Consider the following 16,164-nt stretch of genomic DNA (forward strand, 5'->3'; position numbering starts at 1 on the left):
AACTGATACAGAACAGTATTTAAGATACATTGTAAAGTGAAAAAAGAAATGTGTGAGACAGGGTATAGTGTACAACCATTTGTATTAAAAAAGAGTGGGAGGTAAGAACATGTATATATACGCTGTAATGTGCACAGGGATCCTCAAGGTACCATTGGTTGCTTCTGGGCATCTGCTGTTATATGAATTTATTTTGAATTGTATGAATTTATTACCTTTAAATTTTTTCAAAATAAACTGTAGCAATCATTTACCAAATCCAAATAAAATATAACAAAGCATTTCTTAAGAAATGCTCTAACAATTAAAAAATAGCTTCTGCTTTCTAAATGGAAGATGTTCTGGTGGCACAGTGGTTAAAACATTCAGCTGGGAACCAAAAGGTCACCAATTTAAACCCACCAGCAACTCTGCTGCAGAAAGATGAGGCAGTCTGCTTCTGTAAAGATTTACAGCCTTGAAAACTCTATGAGGTAATTCTGTTCCGTCCTATAGGGTCACTATGAGTCAGAGTCAACTCAATGGCAGTGGGTTTTGATTTCTAAATGGATGTTGTAATCTTAAAACTGATCCCTTCTCTATTTGCATAAATGCTGTGTTGGAGAAGCAAAAAATTATAGTGGTTCAAAAGCATGAGGCTACAGATACAACTTACAGAAGTCAACTCATGACTCTTCTGTTATTTAACGAGTTTTTTTTTTTAACATTAAAAAAAAAATCAAGCAATTTGGGTTGAAAGTTTACAGAGAAAATTCATTTTCCATACAATAGTTCATAAATACTTTGTTTTATAATGTTGGATGTAATCCACATAATGTAACAGCTCTTTTCCCACTTCTTCCCTGTGGTTACCTTTTCCCTGCGTCTTTCTTTCCCATGCATTCTTGCCCTCTGAGCTATCTCCCTGCACAAATACTGCCCTTCTGGTCTCTGTGGTTGGTTATTCTAAGGAATGTACCTACCTGGTGCAAATATTCACCTTATAAGCCTGTTTATTGTTTGGCTACAAGCCTTGGGAATGAGTTCAATTCTAAGCCCAAAGGGTGACTAGGGGCTATATAGTCTCGGGATTCACCAGTTTCTATCAGACCAGTAAGCCTGATCTTTTTTTTATGATTTTGAGTATTGTTATGCATTTTTCTCTCCCTCTATCCAGGATCTCCTACACTGATCCTACACTGAGTGATTGATAGTAGTTAGCTGGGCACCATCTAGTTCTAAGCTAAGGTTTGCATGGCTTATTAGTACCTTGAACTAGTTGTTTCCATGCATCTTTGTTTTTCTTCATTCTTCTTTGCTCCTCAGGAGGAGAGACCAATAGTTGCATCTTAGATGGCCACTTGTAAGCTTTTAAGACCCCAGTCATATTAAGCAAGTTTCTTACCCTCTCTGGGACTCAATTTCCTCATCTATAAAATGGGTATAAAATACCTCATAAGGTTATACAGAAGAAATGAGTTAATCACATAAAATATAGTACTTGCGATAGAGAATGTAGTTGTTGTTTGTTATTATTTATTTCTATAGTAGGAAAATACATAATTTTGTATAATATAAAATTAAATAACTAACTTATAGGCATTATTCTGAGACTTGCTACTTTAGTGTTAATTACAATTATCCTGTTTTATATTTTTCAGACACCCCAGATGTCAATATATATTACACCCTGGATGGCAGCAAACCTGAATTTCTGAAGAGAATTGGTTATGGTGAAAATAAAACGTTTAAGTATACAAAACCCATTACTCTTCCTGATGGAAAAATACAAGTTAAAGCTATGGCAGTCTCTAAGTAAGTTAAGAACATAGTGTTTAAACTACTTTTTAGCATAACATAATGACATTATACTTTAATTTTATTTCTTCATATGAAAATCAATGCTGGATTAGAAGAACACTAAACAAAGTTACTGCAATTTCAGCATATATGTAACTTTTGTGTTTTATTTATCTTTTGTTGTGTACCACAAAGTACACAAGTCATAAATGTACAGTTCAGTGAAGCGTTATGTATTGTCTAAGAGTATGCATACCCTGTTAAAATAAAAGCAAAGAGATTACTTGAAGGGTCAAAACAGTTTGTATGAGGGATACACTGCATCTGTAAAAAAGAAGCCAAGCATGCTGAGCAATTGTAGGTGAATATATTTATACTCATTTATACAGTAAAATCAGGAACTAACAGTATAATTTTCTGGTTATAGAAAATAGGGAAGGTAGAGGCAGGCTAAGGTGAAGTGGAGCTTTTGTTTTGATTGGCTTACAGAGCATATGTGAGCTTTTTAGATCGGATAAATGAGATAATTGCAGAAGTAAATGACTAACGGGGGCTTTATGGGATGTCACAGGACTATGGTACGATATGCCTTTTCTGAGAACATTATGTTAAAATAGCTTCTTACCAAAAAAACCAAACTCACTGCCATCAAGTCGATTCCAACTCATAGTGATCTCTTTTGGGTTTCTGAGGTGGTGAATCTTTACAGAAATAGATTGCCCAGTCTTCCTTCTGTGGAGTAGCTGGTGGGTTTGAATTACTAACCTTCTGGTTAGCAGTCAAATGCCTTAGACACTATACCACCAGAGCTCCTAAAATAGCTTCTTAGGTAGGACACTTCCTGAGGGCTGCTTGCTTGGGAGATTCCAGATGAGTCTTTTGTAACAAGGGTACCTTAGGAATGCTCCATCAACATTTAGCTTAACCACAGAGGTAAACATTTCCTTAGTTATATGCTTAAGTCTGCAGCACAAAGGTTAATGGTTGTTGGGGAAGTAAAAGGAAATTAAGATGGAGTCTAAACTCATACCCAGGCCCACCATTTTACTAGGGCCAAGCACCTTAATATTGAGGCTCTCACACATTCCCTCCCATTGATCAAGGATATTCACAGACATGCTTTGATCACTATTATGAAGAACTCTTTCTTCTTCAGGGACTTATGGGTTGAAACCTCCTTTTAGGTGTCCACTTACTTAGTAAGCTTTTAAAATTCCATATAGATAGCAGGGCACCACCTAACTTCTTCATCATGCCATTGGTCAGCATTCCACTTCCAGTGATCTTATGAGTATGGATTTGTTAGGAGCAGGATCACAGAGGAGCAACTTGGCCTGTTTGAAAGTATAGACTAAGGTGCAAGTTCAACTCCATCCCAGTAATGAATTTTGTCTATATACATAATTCTTTTAGTATTACTAGTCCAGTGAATAATAGGGATGAAATCCAGATACAGTACTTTTAGGTATCCAACTAAATATATCTAAAGAGGGTGAATCTGATATTACATCTATGGAATATAACCAAGTAGTTTGCTATGAACTCTCTTGATGTTCTTTTCTACTTCTGAAGTGTTAATTCATGCACAGCGTGAAGTATTGGCATTGGCATGGTCTCCTGCTTATTGGGTTTAGAGGAAATCTAGGATGATGAGGTTGTATAAAAGTACTTTAGCTGAAGATTTTAAAAATCTTTCTTGAGCTGTTACATTGTCAGCTAAGTCATCAGTAGTTTTGGCCATGGTAGCTGATCGATTATGGACCGATTTTTAAAGTCAACAACACTATAGTTAGAATGAAGGCTCTTAGAAATGTCCATATCCAACCTGAATTTTCTGCTGGGGATGGTCATGGCAGATCTAACAGTCAGTAAGGTTATAAACACTTTCTACTGCTTGGGATAATTTAACAAAAGCATTCTCATTGCAGGCATTGCCAATGTTGTTGTTATTGTTAAGTGCCGTCGAGTTGGATCTGACTCATAGCAACCTCTCCTTGGGTTTCCGAGGCAGTATCACTACGGAAGTAGATTGTCCCATCTTCCTTCCGAGGAATGGATGGTGGGTTTGAACCGCCAGCCTTCTAGTTAGCAGTCAAGTGCCTTAGCCACTATGCTACCAGAGCTCCCATAGGCATTAGCGATAGCCATAGTATATAACAAGAGAATGCTTAAGAAAGACTACATAATGCAAAAATACTAATCAGAAGTAGTATAACAAAGCAAATGTCAGAAAAATAACAGCTATAGTAAAACAAATTTCTCTATCAGTTATTTGTGTGGGAAGAAGAAGATACTAAACCGGGATACCTATAAAATGCAGTACAGCTATTCACAGGAAAACAGCTGTAGTTATGAAGCAAATAGCAAAAATGTTAATGGTCTGCACAAAAGTTTTTACCAGTCAATGAACTCAAGCTTGTAAAATAAAACCAAAAACCAACTGCACTGCTATTGAGTTGATTCTGATTCATAGTGACCCTATAGTACAGTAGAACTTCCCATAGGATTTCCAATGCTATAATTTTTTACTGAAGCAGATTGCCTCATCTTTCTCCCATGGAGTGACTGATGGTTCAAACCACCAACCTTTTGGTTATAGCCACTACACCACCAAAGCCTCTTTTGTAAAATAAGTCAATCTCAAAAGCAGTTAAGTATTAAAGTGCATTAATTTCAAGAGTGTGCGTGAGGTGTTGTTCTGTGATCTTGGAAGGATCTGATATTTTCTGCTTCTGGCCACAAAGGTATTTGAACTTTAGCTTAAGCCAGTCTGTAATTTGAACAGTCTAGGAAAGTGCTTTAGGTCTCTTCAGTTGGAATAGGTGGATCTAAGTCTTAATACCCTATTTTTGTTGAAATATTTTGATCGTGCCTCTGCAGTGAATTAGCAAAGTAAAACTTATCTGTAGGTGGCAAACTTGAAATGGCCATGATTGGCTTATAATGATAACAATTACTTCTTAGAAGTGAAAGACTTGGTAGGAAGTAATTACAAAAATAATGTAAATCCAAATAAAGTCAATTGAAAAACTTTTGATAAAGATAGCTCTAAAATAATGAGTAACTTTATTTTTAAAGAACTTTAGATATATTATAATTTGGAGACATAATACCTTATAGACAGGATACATCGAGACTATACCAATATATTAGGTCTCTAAGCATCTATATAGGAGCTCTGGTAGCATAGTGCCTAAGGCACTTTACTGCTAACCAGAAGGCTGAAGGTTCAAACCCACCAGCCACTCCTCAGAAGGAAGATGGGGCAATCTACTTCTGTAGTGATACTGCCTCGGAAACCCAAGGAGGGGTCTCTATGAGTCGGGTCCGACTCAGTGGCACATAACAACAACAGCAACAATAACCATCTATATAGGAGCTCTGGTAGCGTGGTGCCTAAGGCACTTGACTGCTAACCAGAAGGCTGACGGTTCAAACCCACCAGCCACTTCTCAGAAGGAAGGTTGGGCAATCTACTTTCATAGTGATACGGCCTTGGAAACCCAAGGAGAGGTCGCTATGAGTTGAGGCCGATTAATGGCACATAACAACAACAAGAAGCATCTAAATAGTAATAAAAATTTTAGGGGTAAATGAAGTGAATTCCTTAGTTAAAATCATTATCCTTGATGATGCTAGTTCAAAAAAAAAAAAAAGTGACCAAGTTAGTAATTAAAAAAATAATAAAATTATGATATAATAGTATGTACTTGTTGTCTAATTTCAGGCAAAAACATAAGAAGAAATACTAGCACTTAAAATTTTAACCCAAAGAAAATCAGATACTTCTCTTAATTTGATGATATCTTTCATGTAACTTATAACAAATTAAATAAACACCTTTTAAAACGAACAAATCTTTTGTGGCTTTCTACAAAGTTTCAGAGTTGTCAGGAGTTTACCACAGGTCACTGAGAAACAGTATTTGAGTTATTTTATCAAAGATCTTAAAAGGTAAAATTCCTTAGTTTTTCTAAAACCACATGGCTTGGTTTTTGACTCAGGAATCTTATTCTAATGAGCAGCCAAACCTTTCCCTTTGAGGCAGATTGCATAACTCTTCAACCCATTAAGTAATGAAAATTTTGTTATTTTAACAGCCAGAAAACCAATATACTCTACATACTAGTTGACATTCAAACTCTTAAAAGAACTTATAAATTAAACCACCAAAGTTTAACCACAATGGATAAATTCGAATGGAAGCTTCAGGACAGAAATGCCTGGAATATTTAGGATGGCTGGCCTAGGAGTAGGTCTGACCCCATTTTGTTACAAGCTCCTGCTTCTGCATTATCCAAGAAGTTATGTGCAGGAGCCTTAAAATTGTAACATGGCTAGTGTAAGCCTGAGTTCAAACTCCATTTGACTCATGCTAACTTCTTTATCAGTGACCCTGCTACTAGAATTAAAAGCCTGTGACCAAGAAACTGCTTTCTCTTTGAACTAAGGGAAGGTCCTGATGCCACCAGACTTAAATACATAACAGAGGATTTCCCCTGCAACCATTAAACCTTTGGGCACACTAAGTACAAAACAAAGTAAATGTTTTTAATATTCATACGGGAGGGACTTTACCTGAAGTCCCCTCAACAGCTCTCAGGAAATGTTTAGAACAATTACCTGGTGTTGTTGTTATGTGCCGTTGAGTTGGACCCAACTCATAGCGACCCCTCCTTGGGTTTCTGAGGCAGTATCACTATGGAAGTAGATTGCCCCATCTTCCTTCCGAGGAGTGGCTGGTGGGTTTGAACCGCCAGTCCTCTGGTTACCTGGTAACTGTCCTATAAAACTGCTTTGGTCACATATTCAAACTAACCAATCCAAGCAGCCCACATTCATGTTTGCAATCAATCACTGTAAAGCCCCCACCTTGAGTTACTTGGGAACTCTGGTAGTTTAGTGCCTAACGCTAACCAGAATGCTGGTGGTTCAAATCCAGCAGCCACTCCTTGGGAGAAAGATTGGGCATTCTACTTCCATAGTGATGTTGTTGTTGTTTGCCATCGAGTCAGACCTGACTCATAGCGACCCCTCCTTGGATTTCTGAGGCAGTATCACTATGGAAGTAGATTGCCTAATCTTCCTTCTGAGGAGTGGCTGGTGGTTCAAACCCACTTTCTGGTTAGCAGTCAAATGCCTTAAGCACTATGCTACCAGAGCTCCTTCCATAGTGATAGTGCCTTGGAGACCCAAGGAGGGGTCGCTATGAATCAAAATCAACTTGATGGCAGTGAGTTTGAGTTACTTGTAACCTAGTTCCTGTTTTCTGCCCTGTATCTGCCCCTGGGAAACAATTGTTCCTTGGATTCATTGGTTTGTGCTCTGTATGGGCTAATGTCTCCCCATTTGAATGTTTCTTATTCTTTCAATAAATACCTTTGTTCCATTTTAATAGTCTGAGAGTTTTACTCTAGGCCATCTTATGACATAGTAAACAGGATTCAAAGACATTTTATCTTCAGTGAATCCTAAGAAGTCAAGGACCTGGAACTTGGTGGCAACATGAGCCCTTTTGTGCTCTTCCATGTCCACAAAATCTCAGGAGATGCTTGTGGTAAGCTCACTTGAACCCTGAGCCTCCACTTTGTTGCATAGATGGCTGTTCAAGATTTATTGTTAGCCTCCTATTTTTGCTTTCATTTCCTGCTCACTAACTGAACATTTCAAGAAGTTTTTTTGAGACTGTCATCTAGTGGCAGAATGTTATCAGAACGCAGGTTTGAGCACAATCTAAACTCTTATTTTTTCACAGGGTACATTAGACTACTTCAGAATATTTGCATATGCAGATTACTTAGTAAGAGAGGAAATGCCACATCCAAGGCCCTGGTACAGCTTTTTACATTAATCTTTGGCATATACTTACTTACTAAAGGAAATTTAGAGGATTAATGCCATTGTGGGGTTCATTTGACTTAGATAAATTAACTTTCTATACAGCAAATTGAAATCTAAAAGCTTCCACATAAAATAGCCACAGTGGGAATCCTATTGTATTTGTCATTTAGAAGTGTCTAGAAGGCATCAGGACAGTAAATCTCCATCAGGACAGTGTCTAAAAGGTATCAGGACAATAAATAAGACATTGTTTCTAAACAGTCCCAACAGACTAATAAATTGCAATATCAAAGGTCTATAACTTCTTCAGCTGTTTCTTCCACTCCTGTCTGTGATCTCTCTCCCCCTTCTGCTCCTCCTACAGTTACATCCCTTTATCCACTTTTACCTTATGACACTCCTGCTGAAATGCCTTTTAAATTTACCTTTTTTTCATTGTCCGAGGCTGGCGTTTTACTGGGGCCAACCACCTTAATTTTGGGGCTCTCACACAGTATACTAATTGTTTTTGTTTAGAATTCCACATTGGGGGTTGGGGAAGACAGAGCCTTTTTAGGATTTCATCTGACTCTGATGAAAATACCATGTTTAGTGGATGGTTCTTTTATTCCGCAGGAAGCGGGCAACATTGTTTGCCTTATTTTATATTGACTTAATTGCCCTTCAAAACAACTGTGCTTCAACTTGCTGGGCATTAGCTATTTATTATTTTCTTTGTCCTTTCTTCCCTTCTCAATGATTTCTTTTACCCATTTTAAAATACAGAAACATCACTTAATTTGGAAATTTTCACTGTGTAGAGAAAAGAACTCAAATGCTTTGCAAGTTTTTGTGACCTTGATGGAGGAATTGTTTTGCCCGGCAAGACAGGTTTGGCCACATTTTTGGGACACTTTAAGCTCTGGTGGCATAGTGCCTAAGGCATTTGGCTCCTAACCAAAAGGCTAGTGGTTCAAAATCACCTTCTGAGCCACTCCTCAGAAGGAAGATTGGGCAATCTACTTTCGTAGTAATACCGCCTTGGAAACCCAGGAAGGGGTCACTATGAGTTGGATCTGACTCGATGTAAGATTTAAGCCTAGAACCAAATAAATACCTAGCTCTCTACATGCCCCCTACTTCCTAAGCTCCTTCTTACTTGGCCTTTTGAGTAGAGCTACAGATTCTATACATTGACTTGGCATCTGAAAATGAAAACAAATAAAAATGAAACAAAACAAACCCTTATACGTGTTACTGTTCTTTATAAAGATTTGAATTTGTAGATTTTTTCCACTTGCCACACCACATCTATCTAAACAATTCATCTCAATTATCATTAAAGATTAAAGGAAATACTCTGGTGCCTAGTGCTGTAAGGCAGGATGCTTTAAAAGCTCCAAATAGTAGAAGTAGTAATTTAATGATTAGCTATAGTTTGAAAGAGTTAATAAAGCTTACAAAAGAGTAAAAAAAAAAAATTAAAGTCATTCTTTATGTCTCTTACAGTCATTCCTCTCCATGCCCATTAGGTGTCTGTTCTGAAAAGCACTGCTAGTATTTAAGAGATGTTCAGCCAATATATTTACACAAAAATAAATTTCTGTGTTTCTAACACACAAAATTTAAAGCTTATGTGGATTTTCAATAAAGTAATTCTTTATAAAAATTCTGCTTGATTCAAGTCTCTTTCTGAGTACTTATTTTATTTCATAAATAAACAAAGGATTTTTAAAAATAAGTTGTTGCTGGTTGAAGATCATTAATATACTAAGAAGAGAAATTATGTTTATGAAGTTTTGAATGACAGGAAAATGTTTATGATATAATAAATGAAACGTTAGGACACAAGATTACACTATATTATTTTAACTATGTTTAAAAATACATGGAGAAAAGATTGGGGAAAAAAAATGCCAATTTTAGTAGTAATTTAAAAAAATACCCCTATCGCTGTTGAGTTGATTCTCACTCATAACAACCCTATGCAGAAACCAAAACCAAACTCACTGTCATCAAGTCAATTCTGATTCATAATGATCCTGTAGTATGGAATAGACTTGCCTATAGGGTTTCCAAGGCTGTAAATGTTTGTGGAAGCAGATTGCCTCATCTTTCTGCCTGCTGACCTTTGGTTAGCAGCCCAGTGTTTTAACCACAGTGCCACCAGTGCTCTTAGCAAGCCTATTGCCAAGAAACCCAAACCCACTGCTACTGAGTTGATTCTGACTCATAGCAACCCTATTCAGCAGGGTAAAACTGCCCCATAGGATTTCTAAAGCTGTAAATCTTTATGGAAGCAGAGTGCTCTTTCTCCCACAGCAGTTGGTGGGTGTGAACTGTCGACCTTTTGGTTAGCAGCTGAGTGCTTAACCGCTACACCACCAGAGCTCCTTTAGAATTTTGACTTTGGTAAAATGATTTTTGACATTGTTTTTTTGCTTCTTGATAAGTTTGAGTAGTTTCCAAAATTTAACAGTGAATTTTACTTTTAGAATTAAACAACTAAATAAGGAATTACATGAGATTGGGCAATCTACTTCAATAGAGGTACTGCCTTGGAAACCCAAGGAGAAGTTGCTGTGAGTCAATTTGACTCAACAGTGAGAGAAATTTCCACTTAATTATATACAGTTACCTGAGGATTTTTATTCAAGCTTAAATTAAAAAGTAACTGAAAAATGAAGTACCAGATGAGCTGTAACATGTAGTTATTTTACTTAGAAGTATCAAAACAAATTCTTTGGTTCTCTAAATGGTGGTACCTGCAAAATGGAGCTTACATATATCTTTGCTAGATAGATAAGAGACAGGTTTTGATTTGGGTGAAAGAAAAGGCAATATACCAAATCAAGTGACCAACACAATAACACTAACGAAAAGGAAGACACAGAGAAGTGCACAAGATGTACCAACAACAAAGATAAACACTTTTACATATGATATTGCATGATCAGTGATAACAAACATTAATCTATGGGTCGATAGGCTGAATGATCAAGCATGTCTAGGCAAAAGGGAATTATACCCATGAACATGTATAAGGTTGGCAGACAATATTGGTACATAAATGTTTGTGCTATAAGAATGTTCATATAAATAGAAATAACAGCAGGCAAAGTTATGATAACTTATTAGCCACAGTCAACCCCCTGGTGGAGCGAGTTGTTGGACCTGTGGGCATTCTTCTAGGGTATTGCCTGTATTTTGTTTGATTTTGCTTATGGTTTCCTTGATCCTTTGGAGGACCTTATATAAAGTCTTGTGAATTCCTTATCACTTAGTTACACTACCATTTCTTCCTAAGGAAGGTTTCCTGGTTCTTTATTTTGGTCACTTACTTGAGGCATCTTGTCCTGTTTCTTTGTGTTGAAGTTGTCATGTCAGACATTTTGGTGTTACTATATTTATCTGTTGAATGTGCATAGTTTATTTTGCTCTAATGTTTTGTTTTTCTTTGTTTTGATGTATCTGTGTGCTACTTTTGTTGCTAGTTTAGCAGCACTGGGGTGGTCCCCATTTGTTCTTGGGTAGGTGGAATAACAAGTGGGAGTATGGGCATGGATCTGTGTTTGCTGGTCATGTAAAGCAGCTGTGAGAGTGATAAGAAGGTGTTGTCCACCAACTATAATTGATCTAGTGGTGCAGGAATGGGTGCTAGTACTTGTTCATTTGTTGGAGTGGCTGTTGGTATTTGTGGCAGGTGTGGCTGACTAGTGGGGACACAGTATCTGCCTCCTACTGGATGTGGCAGGAAAAAAAATTGGAATGAGGAAAGAAATGAAGAAGAGGAAGAGGGGAAAAAAATGAAGTGGAAACAAGAAAAAAGAAGAGAGAAAACAGATGATACAGTAGCGGTTGTGCACACTTCTAAGGCAGTGGGCACATGGGGCCCTGTCTGTGGGAATACATGTCACTTTCTGCTCTGGTAGCAGGTGCCTGTCATGTGATCTATGTGAGTGCATGCCCCTGGTTGCTGGGGAAATTGTGGTGGTGTGTACATAGTGTGTGATCCCCAGGAGTGCATACCTCTGACCACAGCAGTGTCAGGTGTGCTGTTCATGATCTGCCCAAAGGCACACTCCTGACTGTGGAGGAAGTGTGCATATGGTACATGATCTGTGTGAGGGCACAACCTCAACTCTGGAGGCTGCTGGGGCACAGTGCATGTTCTCTGAGCATGCAACGTGGTCCACTGAGGGCATGATGCTTTGAGTGGCACCATGGGAAGGGTAGAGGTGGGGTGGAGAAGTGATTCAAGTAAACCAGATGTAGGAAAGGTGCCAGAGAAGATGTTGCTGGCCACTTAGTTGGTGCGTATGGAGGCCCTCACCTCTAATCACTTTGAAGGCACATTCACTGTTCACTGACATGGGCCTGGTACACTTCCAGTGACTGTAGCTGTTCATCCAGTTCCTGCACCAACTTATACATTGGAAGTGGGGAGTGCCCACACTCCACCATCTCGAGCCACCACCTTGTGTAGACTTTCCTTTCTGCATAGACCCCCAACCCAAATACTACTGTTCAGTGGTTTAATACCTATTTACTGGCTCCCTCCCTGCTTTGTGTTCACCTGTGTTAATGGAATTATTGCCTGCTTCCTTGTACTTTCCTTTTATAGATCTAGCTCCTGGTCTGCCTACTTCATTCTAAATTTGTTTACACAAATTTATTGAGGATTCTGGGAAATTGGCTTCTCCTCACCTGTGTATGTTGTTACCTGTGTCTCAAAATGAGCATGCTGTGATGGGGCTCTGCTCTATCTCTGTCCTTGATCACTGTTTTCACTCTGTTACTTTTTCTAATTGGTATTTAATCTAATTCCTTTTCTTTTCAGTTTATGCTCAGAGTTCAAGGATTATCACCTGTAGCCACTTCACTTGGTTTCTCAGGTCTTTGTTGTAGAAGGATTAGGCAGAGTATGTCACCAGTACTCCATCTTATCTCTGCTCTCTCAGGTCATCAAGTTTTGATGCTCCATCGTGATCTAGTCTAGGGTCTGCAAACTTTCACACAGGCACCTTGCTTCTTTAAGAGCCTACTTTGTGGCCAGGACTTCTTTTTTCAGATATTATTATTGCATAGTGTCTTGGCAATGAATATGTGTGGTTGGAATGTGTTTCAGGTCCTTGGTTAAGGCATCCCCTTTCTTTGTCCATGCCTTTATTAGGGGATAAGATAAATCAGACTGGGGAGAAGTAAAATCTGCCTTGAACTGAAGGGAGGTAGTTTGAAGAGTCATAGTCCTCTGAGAACAGTTGTTTTCCTCAGCAGAACAATTTGAGGCTCCCAAGTTTTACAGCATTGGTGGACAGAGCAAGTTGGTTGGCAGGTTAACAGGACATCTCACAAATATTCATGTGTAGTCTCTTGGGATATATCCCAATTACTGTTCAGTCACCTCCAATTCATTTTGACTTCATGTGTATCAGAGTAGAACCTCCATGTGTATCATGGAGTTTTCAGTGGCTGAGTTTTCAGAAGTAGGTCTCCGGCTTTTCTTCTGAGATGCCTCTGGGTAGACATGAACCTCTAGCTTTTTGGTTAGTAACCAAGTGCATTAACTGTTTGCACAACCCAGGGACTCCATGGAATATATAATGTGCTTGAAAAATTACTTTCTTACCCGAGAGTCATTTTTTTACTCAAGCCTGTGGTACAAGTATACCTTGCAGATATTGCGAGTTCAGTTCTGTACCACCACAATAAAGCAAATATTGAAATAAAACAAGTCACATAAATATTTTTGTTTCCCAGTGTGTATAAAACTTACGGTTACATTATACTATAGTCTATTAAGGGAGCTCTGGTGGCATAGTGCCTAAGGCATTTGACTGCTAACCAGAAGGTTGGCGGTTCAAAGCCACCAGTCACTACTTGGAAGGAAGATTGGGCAATCTATAGAGATACTGCCTCGGAAACCCAAGGAGGAGTCACTATGAGTCAGATCTGACTCCACTGCAGTGAGTTTGGTGTTTTTTGGTATAGTCTATTAAAGGAGCTCTGGTGGCACAGTATTAAAGCATTTTGACTGTTAACCAAAAGGTGGGTTGTTCAGTCCCACCGGCTGTTCCACAGGAGAAAGATGAGGAAATCTGCTTCTGCAAAGATTTACAGCTTTGCAAATCCTATGTGCCAGTTCTGTCCAATAGAATCTCTGTGAGTTGGAATTGACTTGATGCTGGTAGGTTTATAGGCTACTAAATGTGCAATAGCATTATGAAAAAGTTTGAAATATTGTGAGAATTACCAAACTCTGACTTCACAGAGATATGAAGTGAGCACATGCTGTTGGGAAATTGGCACTGATAGACTTGCTCAACCAGGGTTGCTACAAACTTTCAATTTGTAAAAAATACAGTATTTGCAAAGCACAATAAAGTGAAGTATGCTTGTATAGCTTTATATTACAAGAGACTGCAATTTATCCTATTTTCATGGAGGAAAGGATCAATATATTCTCTTCACAGGCAGAAGAAGAAATCTTCTTTGAGAGAGGAAGCTTGGGATGTGGGAAAGAGGGTGAGGTCTCCAAACCTGCAGATCTGGATTTTGATTCCAGCTTCATCACTTACCCTTTGTGTGATGTTGGTTGAACTATTTGGCCTTCTTACTCTCAATTTCTTCATTTTTAAAATGAGATTAATAAAACTTACTTGACAGCCATTGTGAAAATCAGAGATAACATATACTAGCACAGTGCTTGGCGTTGAACATGCATTTGATAAATGGTAACTGTTATTGTTATTTATTATTTAAATTCTTAACAAAGGGTTTTGTGTGACCCAATTCAAAAAAGCATACCTTCTATTTGAAAATTTTTTGCCAGGTAAATAAGTGATTTCCACTCAACTCCTTTCATGTACCTAAACCAGAAGTTCTCAAATGGGCACAATTTTGCCCTTCATGGGACATTTCATAATATCTGGAAATATTTTTGGTTGTTACAACTGAAGGGGAAGTGCTAGTGGCATCTATTGGATAGAAGCCAAGGATGTTGCTAAATGTCCTGAAATGCACAGGACAGTTCCCTACAAGAATTATCTGGCTCCAAATATCAATAGTGCCAAGGCTGAGAAAACCTGAATTAGACCAAGTTGCAGAATTCTTTCAGATCCAGCTTCATAGCTACATTGTAAGCATTCAAATCTGATATTTTATTGAGGGAATAGCAGTATTTGTGCGAATAGAGCTAAACATTTTTTTTTTTTAATGTTGGTATACCTTATATTGTTTTTTTTTTTTTTTTTTAATTGTGTTTTGGGTGAAAGTTTACAGAGCAAATTCATTTTCCACACAGCAGTTCACATATACTTTGTGTCACGATATTGATTGCAATTTCCCGCAATGCAACAGCTCTCTTCCCACTTCCTTCCCATAGTTACCTCTTTCCTGTATCCTTCCATCCCATGCATTCCTGCCCCCAGAGCTGTTTCCCTGTGCGTACACAGCCCTTCTATTCTCCCATGATTGATTTATCTAAGGAGTGTATCTACCTAATATAAATGTTCCGTTCATATGCCTGTTATCTTTTGCATGGCTGGAAGCTGCATGAGTGGGTAGAATTCCAGACCTGAAGAGCAGTTAGGGCCCATAGTCTCAGGGGTTCCACCAGGCTCTATTAGACCAGCAAACCTGGTCCCTTCTTTTTTTCATGATTTTGAGTTTTGTTCCACATTGTTTTCCCATTCTATCCAGGATCTACTATGGGCCCCCCCTCTGAGTGTTTGACAGTAGTGGCTGAGCACCATCTAGTTCTTCTGGTCTCGTAGTCATAAAGGCTGAGGATCGCATGGTGTATTATGATGGTATTGTTGAAGATACATATTTAAAGTCTCAATTCCAGCCCTAACAAAAGTTTATGTGTGTCTTCAAATGAGATTTGGGCTCTGAATTAGATTTACAACCCCAACCCCAAACCTAATCATTTTTTGGCATTGCAATCAGGAAATCCTTTTATTTAGCAGATGGTTTAAGCTAATCTCTGGGCTTTTCTTGGCTTATAAAGAGTCACTGGGCGAATGCCCTGGCTGGGTCTCCAAGGAAAGGGCCAGCTGTTGTGGGAGAGACAACCTGGACCTTAAAGGTGTATAGCAAGTAGATGAGAACCAGTCTTGTACTAAGTGTGATGATGAGATAGTAAGTATACATTCAGGGAGCCTCTTGATTATCTAGGATATGAGTTATCCCTATGTGGAGATATCATGATATCTTGGAAATGTGCTAATAAGGATGATGATTGTATCTGATGACATACTTGAAGCCAAAGAAAAACCTTCAGATAACATGGATATTGAGGTGAATGAGTTAAGCAAGCAGTTCTCTAAATGATGGTTCCTATCTGCATCCAAATCTATGTACATATAAATCTACTTTTTTAAAACATGTGTTCACCCAAAGTTAGCTACCTGTGATTCACTACAGCCAACGAACATCTAAATATCTATTGATCATAGGCAGCCAAGCATGTTATTTCTCAAGTATGTCATTCAGAGACAGGTAGTGATTGTTTGTGAATTGTGTGTTTCTGAGAATTTTTTACTTCTTCTAAACATGTAGCTT

General features: G+C 38.3%; 1 protein-coding gene across 1 annotated transcript in view; it reads left to right on the forward strand.

Moving 5' to 3' along the window:
- Positions 1-16,164, forward strand: part of DZANK1 (double zinc ribbon and ankyrin repeat domains 1) — a 262,593-nt gene that overhangs the window by 6,967 nt on the left and 239,462 nt on the right. The window contains exon 2 of the mRNA XM_007948222.1: positions 1,641-1,794. Coding sequence (XP_007946413.1) covers positions 1,641-1,794 — 154 coding nt within the window. The remainder of the gene's footprint in view (positions 1-1,640; positions 1,795-16,164) is intronic.

Source organism: Orycteropus afer, unplaced genomic scaffold (genome assembly GCF_000298275.1).
Source record: "Orycteropus afer afer isolate SDZICR_OR568_19922 unplaced genomic scaffold, OryAfe1.0 scaffold00208, whole genome shotgun sequence".
NCBI classification, from domain to species: domain Eukaryota; kingdom Metazoa; phylum Chordata; class Mammalia; order Tubulidentata; family Orycteropodidae; genus Orycteropus; species Orycteropus afer.